Source organism: Thalassophryne amazonica, chromosome 19, assembly GCF_902500255.1.
Source record: "Thalassophryne amazonica chromosome 19, fThaAma1.1, whole genome shotgun sequence".
Classification (NCBI taxonomy): domain Eukaryota; kingdom Metazoa; phylum Chordata; class Actinopteri; order Batrachoidiformes; family Batrachoididae; genus Thalassophryne; species Thalassophryne amazonica.
In genome coordinates, this window is record NC_047121.1 from 15,621,097 (window position 1) to 15,640,876 (window position 19,780).

A 19,780-nucleotide genomic window follows, 5' to 3' on the forward strand; every position below is an offset into this window, starting at 1 on the left:
AGCCTCCAGAAAGTTTGGTTAACTTACATTTTTCTTACAAACTAGGACCCGAAAAGCCAAAACGTTTGTGTTCAATGACTGTCTGTATAAGAAGACAGTGCCATTAATTACATTACAATAAACAAATCTGCTGCAGAGTAAATTCACCCGACTCCAATGACAAACATTTAATGAATAAATAGTTTACATTGACACTCTGTCACACGGTGTTAAAGTATCTGATCAGCTCTCTGGTGCTCAGACTAAAGCTACAGTGCGCATATTTTTGAACATGGCAGCAAACGCTATGCCCATCCAATATCAATTTGTTTTTAACATTATTATTATTATATACAACAAATAACATAACACACAACAAAATAATGAAATATGAAGTGTGCATCATATTTAAATTAAACTGGCTCACGTTGTGGCTCTTACAATACATAAAAACAACAAATCTTGAATTATTTATTTTACTCTGTTTTGCTTTAACAAATTCCCAGCCAATTATGAACACGCAAAAAGAATAACTAGATCCAATGAATGTTTCATTTCAAGAGACCTGCACCCCTACAACTCTGTGGATTTACAACAAAACCAAATCTGGCGGTAAGTCTTGTAGGTTTAAATTATCAGAGAAAAACACCACAAACCTTCAATAACTCAAGTGTGTTTTGTCAAATAAAAAATATTTGCTATTGGAGATGTGTGAAACATTATACTGACTGAAAATGTAATGAGAAATAATGTAATGTGTTTTTAATCAAAAAGACTAAAATGTCTCGAGTGAAATGAGACTAAAATACATTGGTTTCTCGTGTTACTAAAACTAGACAAAAATTAACAGACTGTTACGTGACTAAATTTAAAAAAAGGTGACAAAACTAACACCACCACAACACGAATATGGCCAAACCCTAAATTGAACCCTGGTTTGATAAAGAGCACCTGGGCAGGTAAATCAAGACCACTCGAAAAAGGAATAAACGTAGCATGAATCCCAGCATAAATTCTAAGACTTGACGAGCGTGGCGCTCAGACTAATGAACTTTGCTCATGCTGTATGCATCCTCACTTAGAAATCATTCATTAAGTCAAGTGTGAACAGCTGCTAAATAGGATAATCAAAGAAAACTGCCAATTTCCCACTCATTCATTGTGAATAAACATGCCACCACACTAACAAGAAGAAGGGGTGTATGTCATTTTATATACACTGAAGCAAGAAAGTTTAAAGACTGAGGGGCCCCAAACCGATATTGTCCTTATACATACACGAGGTAAATAAGACACTTACTAATGCCAGATTTCAGCATGAACTTTGTTTAATTAAAAGAAAAGAGAACACAATGTGATTGCTCTCTTCCCAGGAAGTTGCAGAATAACAAGAATTGTGCTAAGTTGGAAAGATCAATCAATCAATCAATTTTTTTTTTTTATATAAAGCCAAATCACAACAAACAGTTGCCCCAAGGCGCTTTATATTGTAAGGCAAGGCCATACAATAATTATGTAAAACCCCAACGGTCAAAACGACCCCCTGTGAGCAAGCACTTGGCTACAGTGGGAAGGAAAAACTCCCTTTTAACAGGAAGAAACCTCCAGCAGAACCAGGCTCAGGGAGGGGCAGTCTTCTGCTGGGACTGGTTGGGGCTGAGGGAGAGAACCAGGAAAAAGACATGCTGTGGAGGGGAGCAGAGATTGATCACTAATGATTAAATGCAGAGTGGTGCATACAGAGCAAAAAGAGAAAGAAACAGTGCATCATGGGAACCCCCCAGCAGTCTACGTCTATAGCAGCATAACTAAGGGATGGTTCAGGGTCACCCGATCCAGCCCTAACTATAAGCTTTAGCAAAAAGGAAAGTTTTAAGCCTAATCTTAAAAGTAGAGAGGGTGTCTGTCTCCCTGATCTGAATTGGGAGCTGGTTCCACAGGAGAGGAGCCTGAAAGCTGAAGGCTCTGCCTCCCATTCTAATCTTACAAACCCTAGGAACTACAAGTAAGCCTGCAGTCTGAGAGCGAAGCGCTCTATTGGGGTGATATGGTACTACGAGGTCCCTAAGATAAGATGGGACCTGATTATTCAAAACCTTATAAGTAAGAAGAAGAATTTTAAATTCTATTCTAGAATTAACAGGAAGCCAATGAAGAGAGGCCAATATGGGTGAGATATGCTCTCTCCTTCTAGTCCCCGCTAGTACTCTAGCTGCAGCATTTTGAATTAACTGAAGGCTTTTTAGGGAACTTTTAGGACAACCTGATAATAATGAATTACAATAGTCCAGCCTAGAGGAAATAAATGCATGAATTAGTTTTTCAGCATCACTCTGAGACAAGACCTTTCTGATTTTAGAGATATTGCGTAAATGCAAAAAAGCAGTCCTACATATTTGTTTAATATGTGCTTTGAATGACATATCCTGATCAAAAATGACTCCAAGATTTCTCACAGTGTTACTAGAGGTCAGGGTAATGCCATCTAGATTAAGGATCTGGTTAGACACCATGTTTCTAAGATTTGTGGGGCCAAGTACAATAACTTCAGTTTTATCTGAGTTTAAAGGCAGGAAATTAGAGGTCATCCATGTCTTTATGTCTGTAAGACAATCCTGCAGTTTAGCTAATTGGTGTGTGTCCTCTGGCTTCATGGATAGATAAAGCTGGGTATCATCTGCGTAACAATGAAAATTTAAGCAATACCGTCTAATAATACTGCCTAAGGGAAGCATGTATAAAGTGAATAAAATTGGTCCTAGCACAGAACCTTGTGGAACTCCATAATTAACTTTAGTCTGTGAAGAAGATTCCCCATTTACATGAACAAATTGTAATCTATTAGACAAATATGATTCAAACCACCGCAGCGCAGTGCCTTTAATACCTATGGCATGTTCTAATCTCTGTAATAAAATTTTATGGTCAACAGTATCAAAAGCAGCACTGAGGTCTAACAGAACAAGCACAGAGATGAGTCCACTGTCCGAGGCCATAAGAAGATCATTTGTAACCTTCACTAATGCTGTTTCTGTACTATGATGAATTCTAAAACCTGACTGAAACTCTTCAAATAGACCATTCCTCTGCAGATGATCAGTTAGCTGTTTTACAACTACCCTTTCAAGAATTTTTGAGAGAAAAGGAAGGTTGGAGATTGGCCTATAATTAGCTAAGATAGCTGGGTCAAGTGATGGCTTTTTAAGTAATGGTTTAATTACTGCCACCTTAAAAGCCTGTGGTACATAGCCAACTAACAAAGATAGATTTATCATATTTAAGATCGAAGCATTAAATAATGGTAGGGCTTCCTTGAGCAGCCTGGTAGGAATGGGGTCTAATAAACATGTTGATGGTTTGGATGAAGTAACTAATGAAAATAACTCAGACAGAACAATCGGAGAGAAAGAGTCTAACCAAATACCGGCATCACTGAAAGCAGCCAAAGATAACGATACGTCTTTGGGATGGTTATGAGTAATTTTTTCTCTAATAGTTAAAATTTTGTTAGCAAAGAAAGTCATGAAGTCATTACTAGTTAAAGTTAATGGAATACTCAGCTCAATAGAGCTCTGACTCTTTGTCAGCCTGGCTACAGTGCTGAAAAGAAACCTGGGTTTATTTTATTTTATTTTTTTTTTCTTCAATTAGTGATGAGTAGAAAGATGTCCTAACTTTACGGAGGGCTTTTTTATAGAGCAACAGACTCTTTTTCCAGGCTAAGTGAAGATCTTCTAAATTAGTGAGACGCCATTTCCTCTCCAACTTACGGGTTATCTGCTTTAAGCTACGAGTTTGTGAGTTATACCACGGAGTCAGGCACTTCTGATTTAAAGCTCTCTTTTTCAGAGGAGCTACAGCATCCAAAGTTGTCTTCAATGAGGATGTAAAACTATTGACGAGATACTCTATCTCACTTACAGAGTTTAGGTAGCTACTCTGCACTGTGTTGGTATATGGCATTAGAGAACATAAAGAAGGAATCATATCCTTAATCCTAGTTACAGCGCTTTCTGAAAGACTTCTAGTGTAATGAAACTTATTCCCCACTGCTGGGTAGTCCATCAGAGTAAATGTAAATGTTATTAAGAAATGATCAGACAGAAGGGAGTTTTCAGGGAATACTGTTAAGTCTTCTATTTCCATACCATAAGTCAGAACAAGATCTAAGATATGATTAAAGTGGTGGGTGGACTCATTTACATTTTTAGCAAAGCCAATAGAGTCTAATAATAGATTAAATGCAGTGTTGAGGCTGTCATTCTCAGCATCTGTGTGGATGTTAAAATCGCCCACTATAATTATCTTATCTGAGCTAAGCACTAAGGCAGACAAAAGGTCTGAAAATTCACAGAGAAACTCACAGTAACGACCAGGTGGACGATAGATAATAGCAAATAAAACTGGTAAGATGTAAGATGGAAAGATGTCAACGTTATGAATAATTTAAAACTTTCTTGCCATCAAACACTGAAGGTATATGGGTGATTCTTTAACTACGGGCACTATTGGCCTTGTAAATGTAATTTCCACCACACCATTGCCTTACAATATAAAGCACCTTGGGGCAACTGTTTGTTGTGATTTGGCGCTATATACATGTGCTCTGATGTCACTGTTTATCTCCACAGAAACTACCCAAACAATCTTTCATACAAACTGTTTAAAGGGACATTACAGTGTTGTGGTGGAAATTACGGCAATAGTGTGGAACAACTACATTTTGTTTAAAAAAATCACAACAGTTGTATGACATTGAATACCCCAATTATGTTTTGATTATTTTACTGATATTTTATTCAGAGATATTTTAAAACATTAGAAAAAACGTTTCTTTACCATTCATTTTTATCACTGAAGATCAAAAGTCTGGGTGTGGGACAAGCACAAAACGGCAATATTTGCATATAATGATGCTGAAAAAAGGTGAAAAAGTCATCATAGACTACTAGAACAAATTTCTTAACACACTTTCATTGTAAAGATAACTATAAAAGTGTGAAATTTCCCCTTTTTTCTGTTTTTCATACAATATGATCGAAGGACATAATAAGTGCCCGTAGTCTAAGAATCACCCATATACGTACGTGGCCCAGAAAAAAAAATTGCTGAGGTATGAAGTGAGCATTATTATTTTTTTTAATCTTTTGCAACTTTATTAAAAATAAAGAACTAAGAAATCTCATGTACATGAGTATTCACACCCTTTGCTCAATACTTTGTTCATGCACCTTTTGGTAGTAGGTACAGTCTAAAATGAGACATCCTCTTTTCTAAATAAGACATCTCTGTTACACTGATCTTGAGCTGCAGTTACATTGATCTTGAGCTCCCTAAGATGCGAGACTGCAGCTTAGGGAGTGTCAACAAATTACCCTTGGCGAAAGGAAATGCTTTAACAAAAACTCAATAGCATCACATTTATGGTTTGTAGTGCCACCAAACTCGCATGACACATCAATTAACTCCTTTGGTTGTACTACAGCACTCACATTGGAAAAAATACAGGATTATATAATTTCAGGGATTTTTTTTATTTTAACAAATTTGAATAAAATCTCACTTTTTATTTATTGCTTGTAATGGAACCAAACTCACATCACACATTGATGAACTCCCTCTGGTTGTACTTGGGGGGGGGGGGCGTTGTCAGTTGTAGTTTGATGTCTGTATTGCAACATTTGGAAAGAGGTGTCATTTGATTTAAAATGGCGATTCACTTTGAAGTTACTGATTCCGGAAGGTCGAAACTTTGAATATCTTTCCAGCTTTATTTAACTAACAACACTAACGTGATCATGACTACACACCATCTGCTAACTCCTCACCAACGGAATGGCCCTGGTAGCTCATTTTAGAAGTAAAAACTCTCAATTTTTGTTGAAATTTGCTAACTCCCCAACCATGTGAAGAAGGCGATGTCTGTACATCAAGACATAATGCCGAACCTGGCCTCAACCATTGCTGTAATTCCTATTTCAACAGCAGGTATTTTGAGAGTTTCAGATATAATATTTTTTTTTAATTTACCCTAGTATCACATTATACCTGGTGTTCATATATTATTGACTTGAACAAATTTAGATTGTAGACAACATGCTTGGCATCTTGAAAGAAAACTTATTAAATGGCAAAGGAACTGCATTTATATAGCGCATTTCCATCTGCATCAGCAGCTCAAAGCGCTTTACAATTATGCCTCACATTCACATAGACACACTCACAAACCGATGTCAGGGTGCTGCCATACAAAGCGTTCACTGCACACCGGGAGCAATAGGGAATTAAGGACCTTGTCCAAGGACCCTTACTGATTTTCCGGTCTGGCTGGGTTTTGAACAGAGGATCCTCTGGTCTGAAGCCCAACACTTAACCACTAGACCATTGCCTCCCCATTAACAGATTTACTTGTAGTGTCTCAATACACGTGCACTGTGATGAGACTGTCAGCCCAAGGCTGAGGTTTCAAGTTATTTACATTTTCAGACTGTCAAAGGGGCTTGTCCGCTGATTCTGGAGATCTCTGTGCCAACCAAACATGAAAGGCCTCCTTCTTCAGCCTAAAGGATTCCATTACCACAAGAACCAGTGGGTTCTTGGGTTGCCGCCACGACAAGCACAGATGACCTTTTGGCAACAGCTCAAAGCAGACACCTCACCAATGGAGGCCTTGAACATGGACCACTCTGTTTCCATGTCCCCATCTTCCTTTGGGATCTGGGAGAACTTTCTTTGAAAGTCCAAGTTGAAGGCCTAATTCCATTGCATGTTTATCTCACCTCTGATTGCCTGCTCACTGGCCAGAAGAAATGGTTTTCTGTGCCTAATTGATACATCCATCCATTTTCTATACCCACTTACTCCAATTGAGGATCACAGGGGAGCTGGAGCCTATCCCAGTAGTTATGGAGCGTGAGGCGGGGTACATCATGGACAGAACGCCAGTCTATCACAGGGCCACGCATATCAATCAATCAATCAATCAACTTTTTTCTTATATAGCGCCAAATCACAACAAACAGTTGCCCCAAGGCGCTCCATATTGTAAGGCAAGGCCATACAATAATTATGAAAAACCCCAACGGTCAAAACGACCCCCTATGAGCAAGCACTTGGCCACAGTGGGAAGGAAAAACTCCCTTTTAACAGGAAGAAACCTCCAGCAGAACCAGGCTCAGGGAGGGGCAGTCTTCTGCTGAGACTGGTTGGGGCTGAGGGAAAGAACCAGAAAAAAGACATGCCGAGAAGGGGGGCAGAGATCGATCACTAATGATTAAATGCAGAGTGATGCATACAGAGACATATACAGACAAATACAGTCACACCAACATGCACTTAACATGCATGTCTTTGGATGTGGGAGAAAGCTGAAGCACCTGGAGAGAACCTGCGCAAACATGGAGAGAACAAGCAAACTACACAAAGAAAGACCCCGGGTGGGAATCGAAACCTCAACCTTTTTGCTGTCAGGCAGCAGTGGTAATCAATAATCCACCATGCTGCCCTACAATTGATACAATTGTGGTTAATTGATATATCAATTAGCCCGTTATCTTCTGCTCACTAATGCAGTTTTTGCATTACAAGTAAATAATGCACCAATTAATTTTGTTCCTTGTTGCATGAAGCAGCACCATCCCATTTCCAAAATAAATGCAACTTAAGACCGGTGCAACATCTATGCTTTTTCCTGTTCATGATGCATTTTTGGACAGACGTGACTAATACACTAGTGGGACTTATGGTCATAAAAATGCAATACCCAGTGAAGCCACTTCAATTTTTATTTGTACAATTCACACGCAAAATCATAAGCACTGCCAGTGGTTGCACTCCTTTTTTTAAAGTCTATAAAGTGGTCAAGTATTACCACTCATGTAGCGGGATATTTAACCAGCTATCGCTCCAATGGAGCTACTCAACGGCCAAAAACAAAAGCTTTTGGGTAAACTAAGCAGCTCCAGACAGTTAACACTACATGAATACAAATCAGCAATATACAGGGAAATACTTAAAGGGAAGGCAAAACAAAAAACAATAATAAAAAAAAAATCATGTGCTCACAAACTGTGACATCAGGTAGGACAAGCAGCGTGCAGAAGCTGACTACCTGTGTGTTACTAACCTAAACTGTAGGCCAGAAAGTCAGAGGAGAAGCACTTGGCCCCATTGCTCATGGATGTATCATTGTGCGTGTTTCCTCCAAACACCAGCATCGTCCTGCTCAATATCACCGCTGTGTGGAGATAGCGGAAGAAGCCACTGTCTCTCAGAATAGTCCTGGACAGAAACACAATGATGCCACTCAGTTGTAATGTTCACGTGACACTCCGGTAGATCTTTTAAAAAAAGTTACTGTGGACCACTATTGAAATTAAAAGGACTGGAGGTTACAGAAGCCCATTCCCATCATATTTTGTCCCTCCATTGGGAGACAGTTAGCTGGCAACCAAAAGAAAACAATTTACAGGTCACATACCTTCTCTAATGGCCATAATGTTTGGTGTATTCACAGCGCTTCACTTTTTCCGCATTTTGTTACGTTACAGTCTTATTCCAAAATGGGGTAAATTCATTTTCTCCACATAACATCCCATAATGACAACATGAAAAAAAGTTTTTTTTGAAATTTTTGCTAATTTATTAAAGATACTAATAATAATAAAAAAAGAAATCAGAGTTGTCCTGAAGCCATTCCTTTGATATCTTGGCCATGTGTTTAGGGTCATTGTCCTGCTGAAAGATAAGCCGTTGCCCCAGTCTGAGGTCAAGAGCCCTCTGGAACAGGTTTCATCCAGGATATCTCTGTACATTGCTGCATTCATCTTTACCTTAATCCTGACTAGTGTCCCAGTTCCTGCCACTGAAAAACATCCCCACAGCATGATGCTGCCACCACCATGATTCACTGTAGGGATGGTCCCTGGTTTCCTCCAAACATGATGCCCGGCATTCACACCAGTGTTCAATCTTTGTCTCATCAGACCAGAGAATTTCATTTCTCATGGTCTGAGAGTCCTTCAGGTGCCTTTTGTCAAACTCCAGATGGGCTGCCACGTGCCTTTTATTAAGGAGTGGATTCCGTCTGGCCACTCTACCATACAGCCCTGATTGGTGGATTGCTGCAGAGATGGTTGTCCTGGAAGATTCTCCTCTCTCCACAGAGCAATGCTGGAGCTCTGACAGAGTGACCATCAGGTTCTTGCTCACCTCCCTGACTAAGGCCCTTCTCCCCGATCACTCAGTTTAGCCCGGCAGCCAGCAGGAAGAACCTAGTGGATTCGAACTTCTTCCATTTACAGATGATGGAGACCACTGTGTTCATTGGGACCTTCAAAGCAGCAGAAAAGTTTCTGTATTCTTCCCCAGATTTGTGCCTCAAGACAATCATGTCTCAGAGGTCTACAGACAATTCCTTTGAATTCATGCTTGGTTTGTGCTCTGACATGCACTGTCAACTGTGGGACCTTATATGCAGACAGACAATCAACTAAACTTGCCCCAGGTGGACTCCAATTAACGTGTACAAAAGATCTCAAGGATGATCAGTGGAAACTGGTTGCACCTGAGTTAAATTTTGAGCTTCATAGCAAAGGCTGTGAATACTTATGTACATGTGATTTCTTAGTTGTTTATTTTTAATAAACTTGCAAAAATCAGAAAAAAGCAAGAAAACCTTTAGTCACATTGTCATTATGGGGTATTGTGTGTAGAAGTTTGATGGAGAAAAAAAACCTGACGTTCATCCATTTTGGAATAAGGCTGTAACATCAGAAAATGTGGAAAATTGAAGTGCTGTGAATACTTTTCAGATACACCATAAATAAAAAAACCCATAAAAACAGCACTGTGTACAATGTAACACCAACACTGATTATTAAAAATGAGATGTAAACACTATAATATACCAGATAAAGATCAAAACCAATAAAAAACAAGACAGCCTCCAATAAAAGTCTTTAAAAAATGTGGTATTTCAGTATAGAAGGGATCACATAAAAAATCATTTTTCACAGACTAGATGGCTGGCTGTCCCCCTCTCTAAAACTTTTGGTGTAAGCAGTGAGTTTGTTGCTTTGTTGACATTGTGTGACATCATTCATTCCCTGAACTATCATGACTGGCTGCTTCAAATGAATTACAAAGTCCCCTCTTGTCATTTTTAATCCCTATGGGTACTACAGCAGCTTGGTAAGTAAAGAGTGATCAGTGTTCAGAGCAAAGAACGGTCATTATTTATTAACTGAATTTAACTGGAGTAGTTGTATTTTGCGTTTCAGTGGAGTATCAGATTTTTCTCTGTTGGCACACTGTTTTTTCCAAAACTGTAATTGTTTTCTGTCATCTACTTCTACACCAGTGACACCCAAACTCTGGGCCACAGTCCCCTGGTGGGCCATGAGAGGTTATTCCAAAAAAAAACTAAACAAAATGGCTTTGATTTTCAATTTTGTGATAAAGTTTAAAATTTCCTCCAAAATATTTGATTATTTAAAAAAATGTACTCAGAACTAACAAAACCAACCCATGGGATATAAACTACGATGTTACGCTTCATTTATGTGACCAAGATTTTCATCCTCATCTCAGTCTCATGAGTCAATCATAATTGTGATTAAACATCTACGCAATCCCCACAAGTGCTTCAAATTTCACAATATGCTGTGGCATTCTTAACTTTGGGAATGGATGCTTTACACAAACTCACAAATTACTCTGCACGGCTGTAACCTTGGTTCTCTGAGAACACAGTGAAGTATCACACTATAAGAAGTGCATTCTGGTGTGACCAATCATATTACCTCAATAACACCACAACTGCTGTGAGCATATCAATCCTCTGAATTAACTGTGCAGAAATGTAACCTATAACTGCCTGTAGCACACACATCTAACATTCTCAAGTATACTTCTTTCACGTGCAAACTAAATTCAAAATGGCAGCACGGTGAGATACCTTACTCTGTTCTTACAGAACTGAAAATCCATAACACCACATGTATTTGGGGTTGACGCCACTTCCACATAACACTGTGGTTAAAAGATTTACAATGTAGTCAAAAGGACAGAGTACACATTCTCAGTAGCCCCTGTGGAACAGCAAAAATGCCAGAGACCACGAGTCCTGTCAGCTACAGACACATGCTTAAGAAAACTGTCTCCAGCAAAACTGGCTGAAATTTTTATTTTAATCTGGAAAAAATATATATATATACACAGTACAGGCCAAACGTTTGGACACACCTTCTCATTCAATGCATTTTCTTTATTTTCATGACTATTTAGTACATCGTAGATTCTCACTGAAGGCATCCAAACTATGAATGAAAGGAGAGTGATGGAGTGCTGCGGCAGATGACCTGGCCTCCACAGTCACCGGACCTGAACCCAATCGAGATGGTTTGGGGTGAGCTGGACCGCAGAGTGAAGGCAAAGGGGCCAACAAGTGCTAAACACCTCTGGGAACTCCTTCAAGACTGTTGGAAAACCATTTCAGGTAACTACCTCTTGAAGCTCATCGAGAGAATGTCAAGAGTGTGCAAAGCAGTAATCAGAGCAAAGGGTGGCTATTTTGAAGAAACTAGAATATAAAACATGTTTTCAGTTATTTCACCTTTTTTGTTAAGTACATAACTCCACATGTCTTCATTCATAGTTTTGATGCCTTCAGTGAGAATCTACAATGTACTAAATAGTCATGAAAATAAAGAAAACGCATTGAATGAGAAGGTGTAGGTGGAGAATCAAACAGGTTTGATTCTCATTCGACCATACGATCGGCGATCAGGAGGTGGTCATCAGATGTTGACCGCAGCTTCATACTCCATGTACACTACACGATGCAGGACGCACGATTAACCTGAAATTCGGTCCAAAAAATTCCTGCATGAACAATCATCTCGCACAGTGTAAAGCACGTTTTACATCATAAAACGCACACTCTCCACATGCAAAACATTTTGCGATGACACTTCCAGGCCTCCGTAAAAATGCCTGTTTTTACAAATAAAAAAATGGAATATTTTACAAAAGCACATTTATCTTTAAGCACCAACACACGACAGACGTCACATTAACGTGTTGGTTTACATAATGACTGACTGAACCAATCAGTGTTTAGCAGAGGTACTTTTACCCAGAATCCTTTGCGATCTGTCTGTTACAAAACCTCAGAATTAGTGCATTATTCAACATTAAAAGATATATGTTATATTTTAACTTTGTACAAATGACAGAATTGACATTAATGGAGTTATTCTATCAGTATTAATGTTATTTATAAATCAAAACCATAACTCAGCATGACTATTTTTCAAGACCTCCGCCTGACCGGAGCATTGTAATTGATAGAGAGCTGGCTTTATGGCTGCTCTCGGGGTGCCTCTGTGCTGGGAGCGCTGTAATAAACAAGAGCTTCCAGCAGGGGCAGCATGTTGAAAGAAAAAAGTGTGGTCTCATTGTTTGGGTCTGTTGTTATTTTTAATATTACTAGAAGGTATTAAATTTGTTTTACTCGTAGTTGTAAGTGTGCCAGAGATAATATTGGAATTTATCTGATCTGTGCCCACCACTGTATATATATATATATATATATAAAAACAATCCCACAATATGGAGCAGTGAGCCACTTTACAAGACTGTCAGTGTAACAACACATTAAATCCAATGACAAAACAAAACAAAAATCAAACCTCACCATTTGTGCTTGTCCACGTCGAACTTGTACAAGTCTCCAGCCAGACCATACTTGTTGGCGCTGAAGGCCTTATAGCCTCCGTGGATGTAGATGGCTCTGGTGCCAGGATCAAAAACACTGCTGTGGCCGTAGCCACCCTGGACAAGAGCCCCATCTGTACTCACCATGCTCCAAGTGTTTTTGGCTAGACAAAAAAAAAAAAAAAAGGGGGGGGGGGGGAGGGGGAGGGGGTCTTCAAGTAAGCAACAAAATATTAAGAAGTTCAAACATTTGTTCAGATCAGCAGGAATGTTGGAGTTATTGATAAAATGCATGAAAAATTTAAATGTGTAATTAAATGTTAGTGATCACTTGGTGTTAACTATAATCAAAATATGTGTCCTTTTGTTTATAATTAATAGGTGAAAATTAGAACTATTATTTGAATTATTATTTATTTATTTTTTTTATTACTGGATCTTACCAATGTTGTATTGCTGGACTTTGCTAATGTAGCCATAAAGAGGACAGTGTCCAAACAGGACCAACATGACAGCACTGGCGCCCTCCTGGATAGGTGGTATAATGTGGGCTGAATGACCTACTACAGCGAACTGCTCGTTGCCCCAGGGGCTCAGAGAGGTCCACGTCTGATTCTGGATGTGGAAAACCAACAGCTGGCTGGACACGTTTCCTGTCGAGTCGACTTTCCCCCCGTACATATAGATCTTACCCTGGAAGCAAACAGAACACGAAGCAGAACAACGATATTTTTTTTTTTAGTTTCTCTGATGTAAATGACTATGTTTACACATTTATAGTTTTATATAATAAAATTAACACCTGGCATGTCTTTGATAAGTGTAAACACGCTTCACATATTTTGTGAAGTCGTCTAATATAATCATATATATATATATAGTAATCTTTTTTTTTAAATTACAAAATTACAATTACAAAATTGTTTTGCCGTAATATCCCACAGGCCCGTCTGCCACCTACTGGATGGTTAGTCAAAAGACTCCCCCACCCCCCCCCAATATGTAAGTGTCAGAGCTAACACGTTTGCATGTATAGAGCATCCTAGATAAATGATCAAAAATTACAAACAGCTGTGTACTTGCAACGCCTAGTTTTTCCTCTCAATCACTGGAGACATTGAGCGCTAGTCGCTCTGCCCTGCTAACCGCAGGGAGAAATATTATGTCTACATAATGGGCATAATGTGACAAGATATACAACAGAATGGGAAAGTAAAATATGAATTAAACATTAGATGGAACGTTTGGCTGGGGGCTGTGCCACAACATTTTGTCTACACTGCAAATTACCTCTGTAGTATTTTAAAGTTTGTTTTGAATCTTGCTCCTTAATCTACATCAAAAGGACATCACAAACTGTACTAAATGGGGCCTCAATCTGTCACAAAGTCAGGTAAGGGAGCACACACAACATTCACCACACAGTGGAACTGCTTTTGGTCCAGGATGTCAACTACCCTGGCAGATAACCAGTCCATCTCTCCTTCTGGAACCATATAGTAACCATCTATCTAACACAGCCAGGTGAAACATGGGCATCCTCTTGACTTTCTCCAGCTGCGTGGTCCTCAAAACTGAGGCACCTGCATGCTTGATCAAGCCCACAGATATCAATATCAATGGTGTTCAAAGACCTTCCAGAAAGAGCCAAGAGGGTGAAGGGTTTCTTTGCAGCCACTGACTCCTGCAGGTGGTTTCACTGATGAACTCATCCCATCTGCTCAAAGTGATGTTAATCAGTGAACTCTCCTGGTAGTTGCAAACGAACCATGCACCCTCTTGGCCCTTTCTGGAATGGTTTTGGACACCACTGAGCTACATGGTCAAAATGTTAAAGCTGACACTCTCTCACCCTGCAAGAAATACTCCTTATCCTCATTAAGTACGGAAGCGTTCATCTTACTCAATTTCATTCCAGCAGTACTCAAGGATACTTCAAAGAGACAGAGTACCAAGTACATCTGCAATAATACATTAAATGAGTCAAAACACAAGCAAATGATCTGTGATCACAGCATTTCTGAAAGCCATATTTAAAGGCTCCAGTCAGTGCAAGTCTGTCCATGGGTCTGTAGTATGGTGTTAAACTGACCATTTTAATCCCAGTGAAACTATATTCCTCGCATATGCATTCACCCTTAAGAAAGAAAAAAAAAAAGAAAAAAAAAAAATTTTTCATGTTTGCCGAGGTGTAGCTGGATTCTCCACAGCTATTTATCAAGCAGCAAGGGTGTTTGTGCATCTAGTGGTGGGAGGCTGAAGCACAAAATCATCTGTTACAAAATTTACATCAGTTCTTTCTGCTTGGCATCAACACAGATTCGGGTTCAGATTTGTCTTGACATGCCCACCCTGGCTTTCAAGACAGTTATATAGTGGGATGTAATTTGTGAGTTACAAACACAGTGCAGCGCAGTACCAGTTGTTTTTAACCACAGAGCAGACTCGTGTTCCTCCTCTACTGGCAAATCCTCTACTTCCCACGCATAAATTATTATTCTCCTCTCCTTTTTGGTTGTGAGAAAACAGCTTTGCCACTTTACTGCAGTGTATCAAAAAGAGATTTTTATTTTTGTGCTAAACAGCAGACACTATTAAAGACATAAATTAAAGGAAGAGGAACTGTCACGGTCATGCTCGTGCCTCCATTTAATTAACTTGTCATCTGTTCTTTTTGCCTCATTCGATAATGATGTCATGCTTATAATTACACCGATGCAGCGTCTGCAGAAACACTGAAGGTGTTCACCACCATCCAACTGAGTGCATAGACAGAAAATGATTTGATTAACGACGACCAAATGTGGCACACTAGACAAGGTCAAGAGATATATGTTGTACCTTTGGACAAAAAGATCATGATGATGTAGTCAATATAAGGTTCACATTTGCATCCATTTTTTTTTTTTTTTTTTTTTACAATCCTAGTCATTGTAAACCACTGGGAACAATCAAGCATTTGAGCGTAGGACTCTGAAAACTGCTTTAATTGTGAAAAAATCACTTTTTGAAAAATTTGCTTCAGAAGTGATTAAGGCAATAAAATGCAACATACACTCAAAAGAGGAACATAATAATGCTAAAACTGGAATACTGGCCTGATAGCGTTGCGTCCACTGTTGAAAAAATGTCTAGTCCCATACCTATTTGTGAGGTGTGCAATATTTTCATGCAGTCATGTCCTAACAACTTCAAGATACATTGTGATAATCACTGTAGAGGCTAGTTTTTATTGACACATTTTTATTGGGAAGACTACATTTAGAGGAAAAAAGGCAAACCAGGAACAACCTGCATGTAAGGCATGATGAAGGTGTGCGAAAGATAAGGAAGTTTGAGTGAAAAGGACATGAAGGCTAGTTCTTCAAGTGATGCATCCTTTCTCAAAAGAAAACCTTGGAAATTTATAGAGGTCTTTGTTCATTGTACCTGGACACAATTTTTGGATCAGTGTCCTTCAGAACTAAGGAAGCCATTTGTCACCGAACTTGACCTTTATCCCTTTATCCTTTCTCAATAAGGTTGACAGTCTTATACTGGAATTTATTTGGTCCAGACTGTACCTTCAAGTCTTACAGAAGTCCAAAGACCTAGGTGGAATGGCAATGCCTATTCTCTTGTACTATTATTGGGCAACAAATGTAAGGAATCTGTTGTGTGGGCCGCTGAAGAGGAGGTACTGCTGGCCCACCACCACCAGAGGGCGCCCTGCCTGGAGTGCGGGCTCCAGGCACCAGAGGGCGCTGCCGCCTTATGGGAGCAGCCTGGGTGACAGCTGTCACCCATCACTGGACACAGCTGTTCCACTCAGCACAGAGGTATATCAGGAGGACGGCGTCTCCACCTCAGTGCCGAGATATCGCCTTTAGACTGAGGTAACGTACTCTGCATTTATATTCTGATTAAAAGACTTGTTAAACCTTTTCAGGACTGCTGATTACTGAAAGCTAAATTGCTTGGATAAGTACTCACCTGCCTGCCATATTGTGACTAGAGGTGGAGGCGGCTTCTCCCCTCTCCGTTACTGGGTGCTGTCGCATCCACGCCTGTGTTGTTGCTCTCTCCCGCCAGCAGTACCGGATCCGACGAGCGGAGGCAGTGGCCACCTGGGACTTCGGGACTTGGCGGTTCCAGTATTTCCAGGGTTCGGTGGCAGAGGAGATCTGGGTGGTTTCGGTTCGACTGAGACGGACGTCTCCTACCTTCGAGCCTGCCCACACGACACCAGCGGATTCGACCCCAAATTGTGATTGTTGTATTCATTGTGCTCGTTTCACAATAGTAAACCTTGTTATTCACCTTCCTCCATTGTCCGTTCATTGCGCCCCCTGTTGTGGGTCCGTGTACCTACACTTTCACAACAGAATCTGAATTACTGGGCTCGATAAGAGGATATTGGGTCCCCTCCATTATGGCTGGTCTTGGAAGCTCGTTCTGCTCCTCCAGTATCATTTAAAGCCTTACTGTACTCACCTCTTCATTCTCCCAATTCTAGTTACACAAAGAATGTAACGGTGGCCTCCTGCCTTAAATCTTGGTTTCAATTCAGATGTCATTTCGGTCTAAAAACACATTCTGTTGGGGTTCTGCGCACAGCAAACCATCTCTTTCCTCCTCCTTTATTGACTAACACTTTCTCTATATGGGCTGGGCAAGGTATAAGAACCTTGAGAGACTTGTATGTCAACTTTATTTTTGCTTCTTTTCAGTAGTTAGTAGATAAATTTTCATTCCCTAAAAGACATTTTTTCAGGTATCTTCAAGTCGGACATTTTATCCATAGCTTCTTTCCAGAATTTCCTGCTCTTCTTATCCCCTCTGATTTTGGAGAGTTTGTGAAGCCTCGCCCCTCAGTGAGAGGGGCAATCTCTTCTATACTTAAGTATTTCTAACCTTTCAGGTTCTTTAGTAGAAAAGCTTGAATCTTCGATTGGACTAGGTTGCTTCTGTCTTGACCCTTGTAGACAAGGGTTAAGACAGAAGTTAGACTACCAGAGCAAGAATTTTAGCTGAGGAAGCTTCTGCAATTTGAAGCGAAACGTCCTCGCGTCAAGCAACCCAGTCCAGTCGAAGAGTGCCTTCACAGAAACTTTCAGGTTCTTCTACTCTATACAATTATAGACTTTTGATTTCGGTGTACCCGTGATTATGCGGACCTGGTCAGATGAACCCCATCCTGACCAGGTCTACATAATCACAGGTACACTGAAATCAAAAGTCAATAACTGCTTTATTATATGGTAAACAAGAACAGTGGGAGTTTGTCAAACATACTAAACCTGAAAAAATCAATCTCAAGTTTCAACTCTTTATTATTACTGTCATACTGCACCAACTGACATCCCATCGATCGACTGGAGATGCCTGTTAAGTCCGTGACAAAGAGTCATCAGGATTGTTTTCTTATAAAGTTCACCATTCGCCTGTCTAGCTTCCGCGTAAAATCGACCGAGTACTCCGTCAAGCATCCGCAGAGGTGTCAAGTAACGAAGTACAAATACTTCATTACTGTACTTAAGTACACTTTTTAGGTATCTATACTTTACTCCATTACTTATTTTTCTGCCTACTTCTGACTTCTACTTATTACATTTTCACACAAGTATCTGTACTTTCTATTCCTTACATTTTTAAAACAAACAGCCTCGTTACTCTTGGCTTCAGTGCCGGTGGATGTGCGCTGAGGCGTCAGCGCACATCCACCGGAAGCCCGAGGCGTCAGCGCAGTTCCACCGGCGCGGCTTCACCGAGGCCCGAGGTGCCAGCGCACATCCACCGGCGTGGCTTTACCGAGGTGCCAGCGCGGATTTATCTGACCATGGGTCCGAAGAAGGCACTGACGGCGGAGGAGGGAGACGATATCAAGAAGTCCCTGGACTTTTTGTCTGAGGACATCTCTGTTGTTAAAATGCAGCAGAAATCCATTATGGAGCTGGTGGAAGAAGTGAAGGCTCTCCGGATCCAGAATGCCGAGAAAGACAGGCGTCTGGTGCACCTGGAGAACCGTGTTGCGGAGTTGGAACAGTACACAAGGATGAACGACGTTATTATTACAAGAATTCATATTAAACCTCGATCCTACGCACGGGCGGTGTCAGAAGACAGCAGAGGGGAGGCCAGTGAGCAGGCGGCCAGCTCAGTGGAACAACAGGTGGCTGACGTCCTGCAATCAAATGGACTGTAATAACATTGAAGCGTGCCACCCCCTGCCCAGGAGAGAGGATGGAGACAAGCGAGCTGTTATAATGAGGTTTGTCAACAGAAAACATAAAATGACATTGTTAAAACAGGGACGGAAACTCAAAGGAACAAACGTATTCATCAATGAACATCTGACCAAAAGAAACGCAGACATCGCCAGGAAAGCTCGTCTCTTAAAAAAGCAGGGAAAAATTCAACAGACATGGACATCCAACTGCAAAACATTCATCAAACTGAACGGAACACCAGAACAAGCGAAGGTTATGGTAATCAGGAACATTGAGGAACTGGACAAATACGACCAATAAGGTATGAGGACACAAACACATCACAACACCATGACACAGACCAGAGGAACCTATTCATCTACTACATCATCTACATCTGGAGACAAGAAGGATATAACTCACAGGATTGCTGATCATGGAAAACTAGAACTGAGAACATTTAAATACACAGACCACAATGTACTGGACGTGGAGCACGATATAGACCCGGACAATAATTTCTTCTAAAATATTAATGACAGTTGTTGCTATTACACAGATGAACAGTTTAATCGGATCATTAAAACGGATAACAAATTATCAATAATCCATTTCAACAGCAGAAGTCTGTATGCAAACTTTAACAACATTAAAGAATATTTAAGTCAATTTAAAAAAAATTAACATAACTGCTATATCAGAAACATGGATCAATGAAGATAAAGGAATGGATTTTGAACCAATCGAAGCAGTAGTTCACAGATTGAAGCAATGCTTCGACCTATTGTTTCGTTTATTCTTTCTTTCTTTCGCTTAATTTTCCCCCGCTAAAACCCTAAAGAGCATACTTCTGTGAGTATTATTTACCTTTTCTATGTTAAACCGACCTGTTATGG

General features: G+C 40.1%; 1 protein-coding gene across 1 annotated transcript in view; it reads right to left on the minus strand.

Annotated features, from left to right (window-relative positions):
- The window catches only part of atrn (attractin), a 446,230-nt gene that overhangs the window by 361,209 nt on the left and 65,241 nt on the right, over positions 1–19,780 (minus strand). Inside the window, exons 8-10 of the mRNA XM_034159382.1 lie at positions 13,140–13,389; positions 12,677–12,860; positions 8,105–8,259 (exon numbers count right to left, since the gene is read on the minus strand). Of these exons, the coding sequence (XP_034015273.1) occupies positions 8,105–8,259; positions 12,677–12,860; positions 13,140–13,389 (589 nt within the window). The remainder of the gene's footprint in view (positions 1–8,104; positions 8,260–12,676; positions 12,861–13,139; positions 13,390–19,780) is intronic.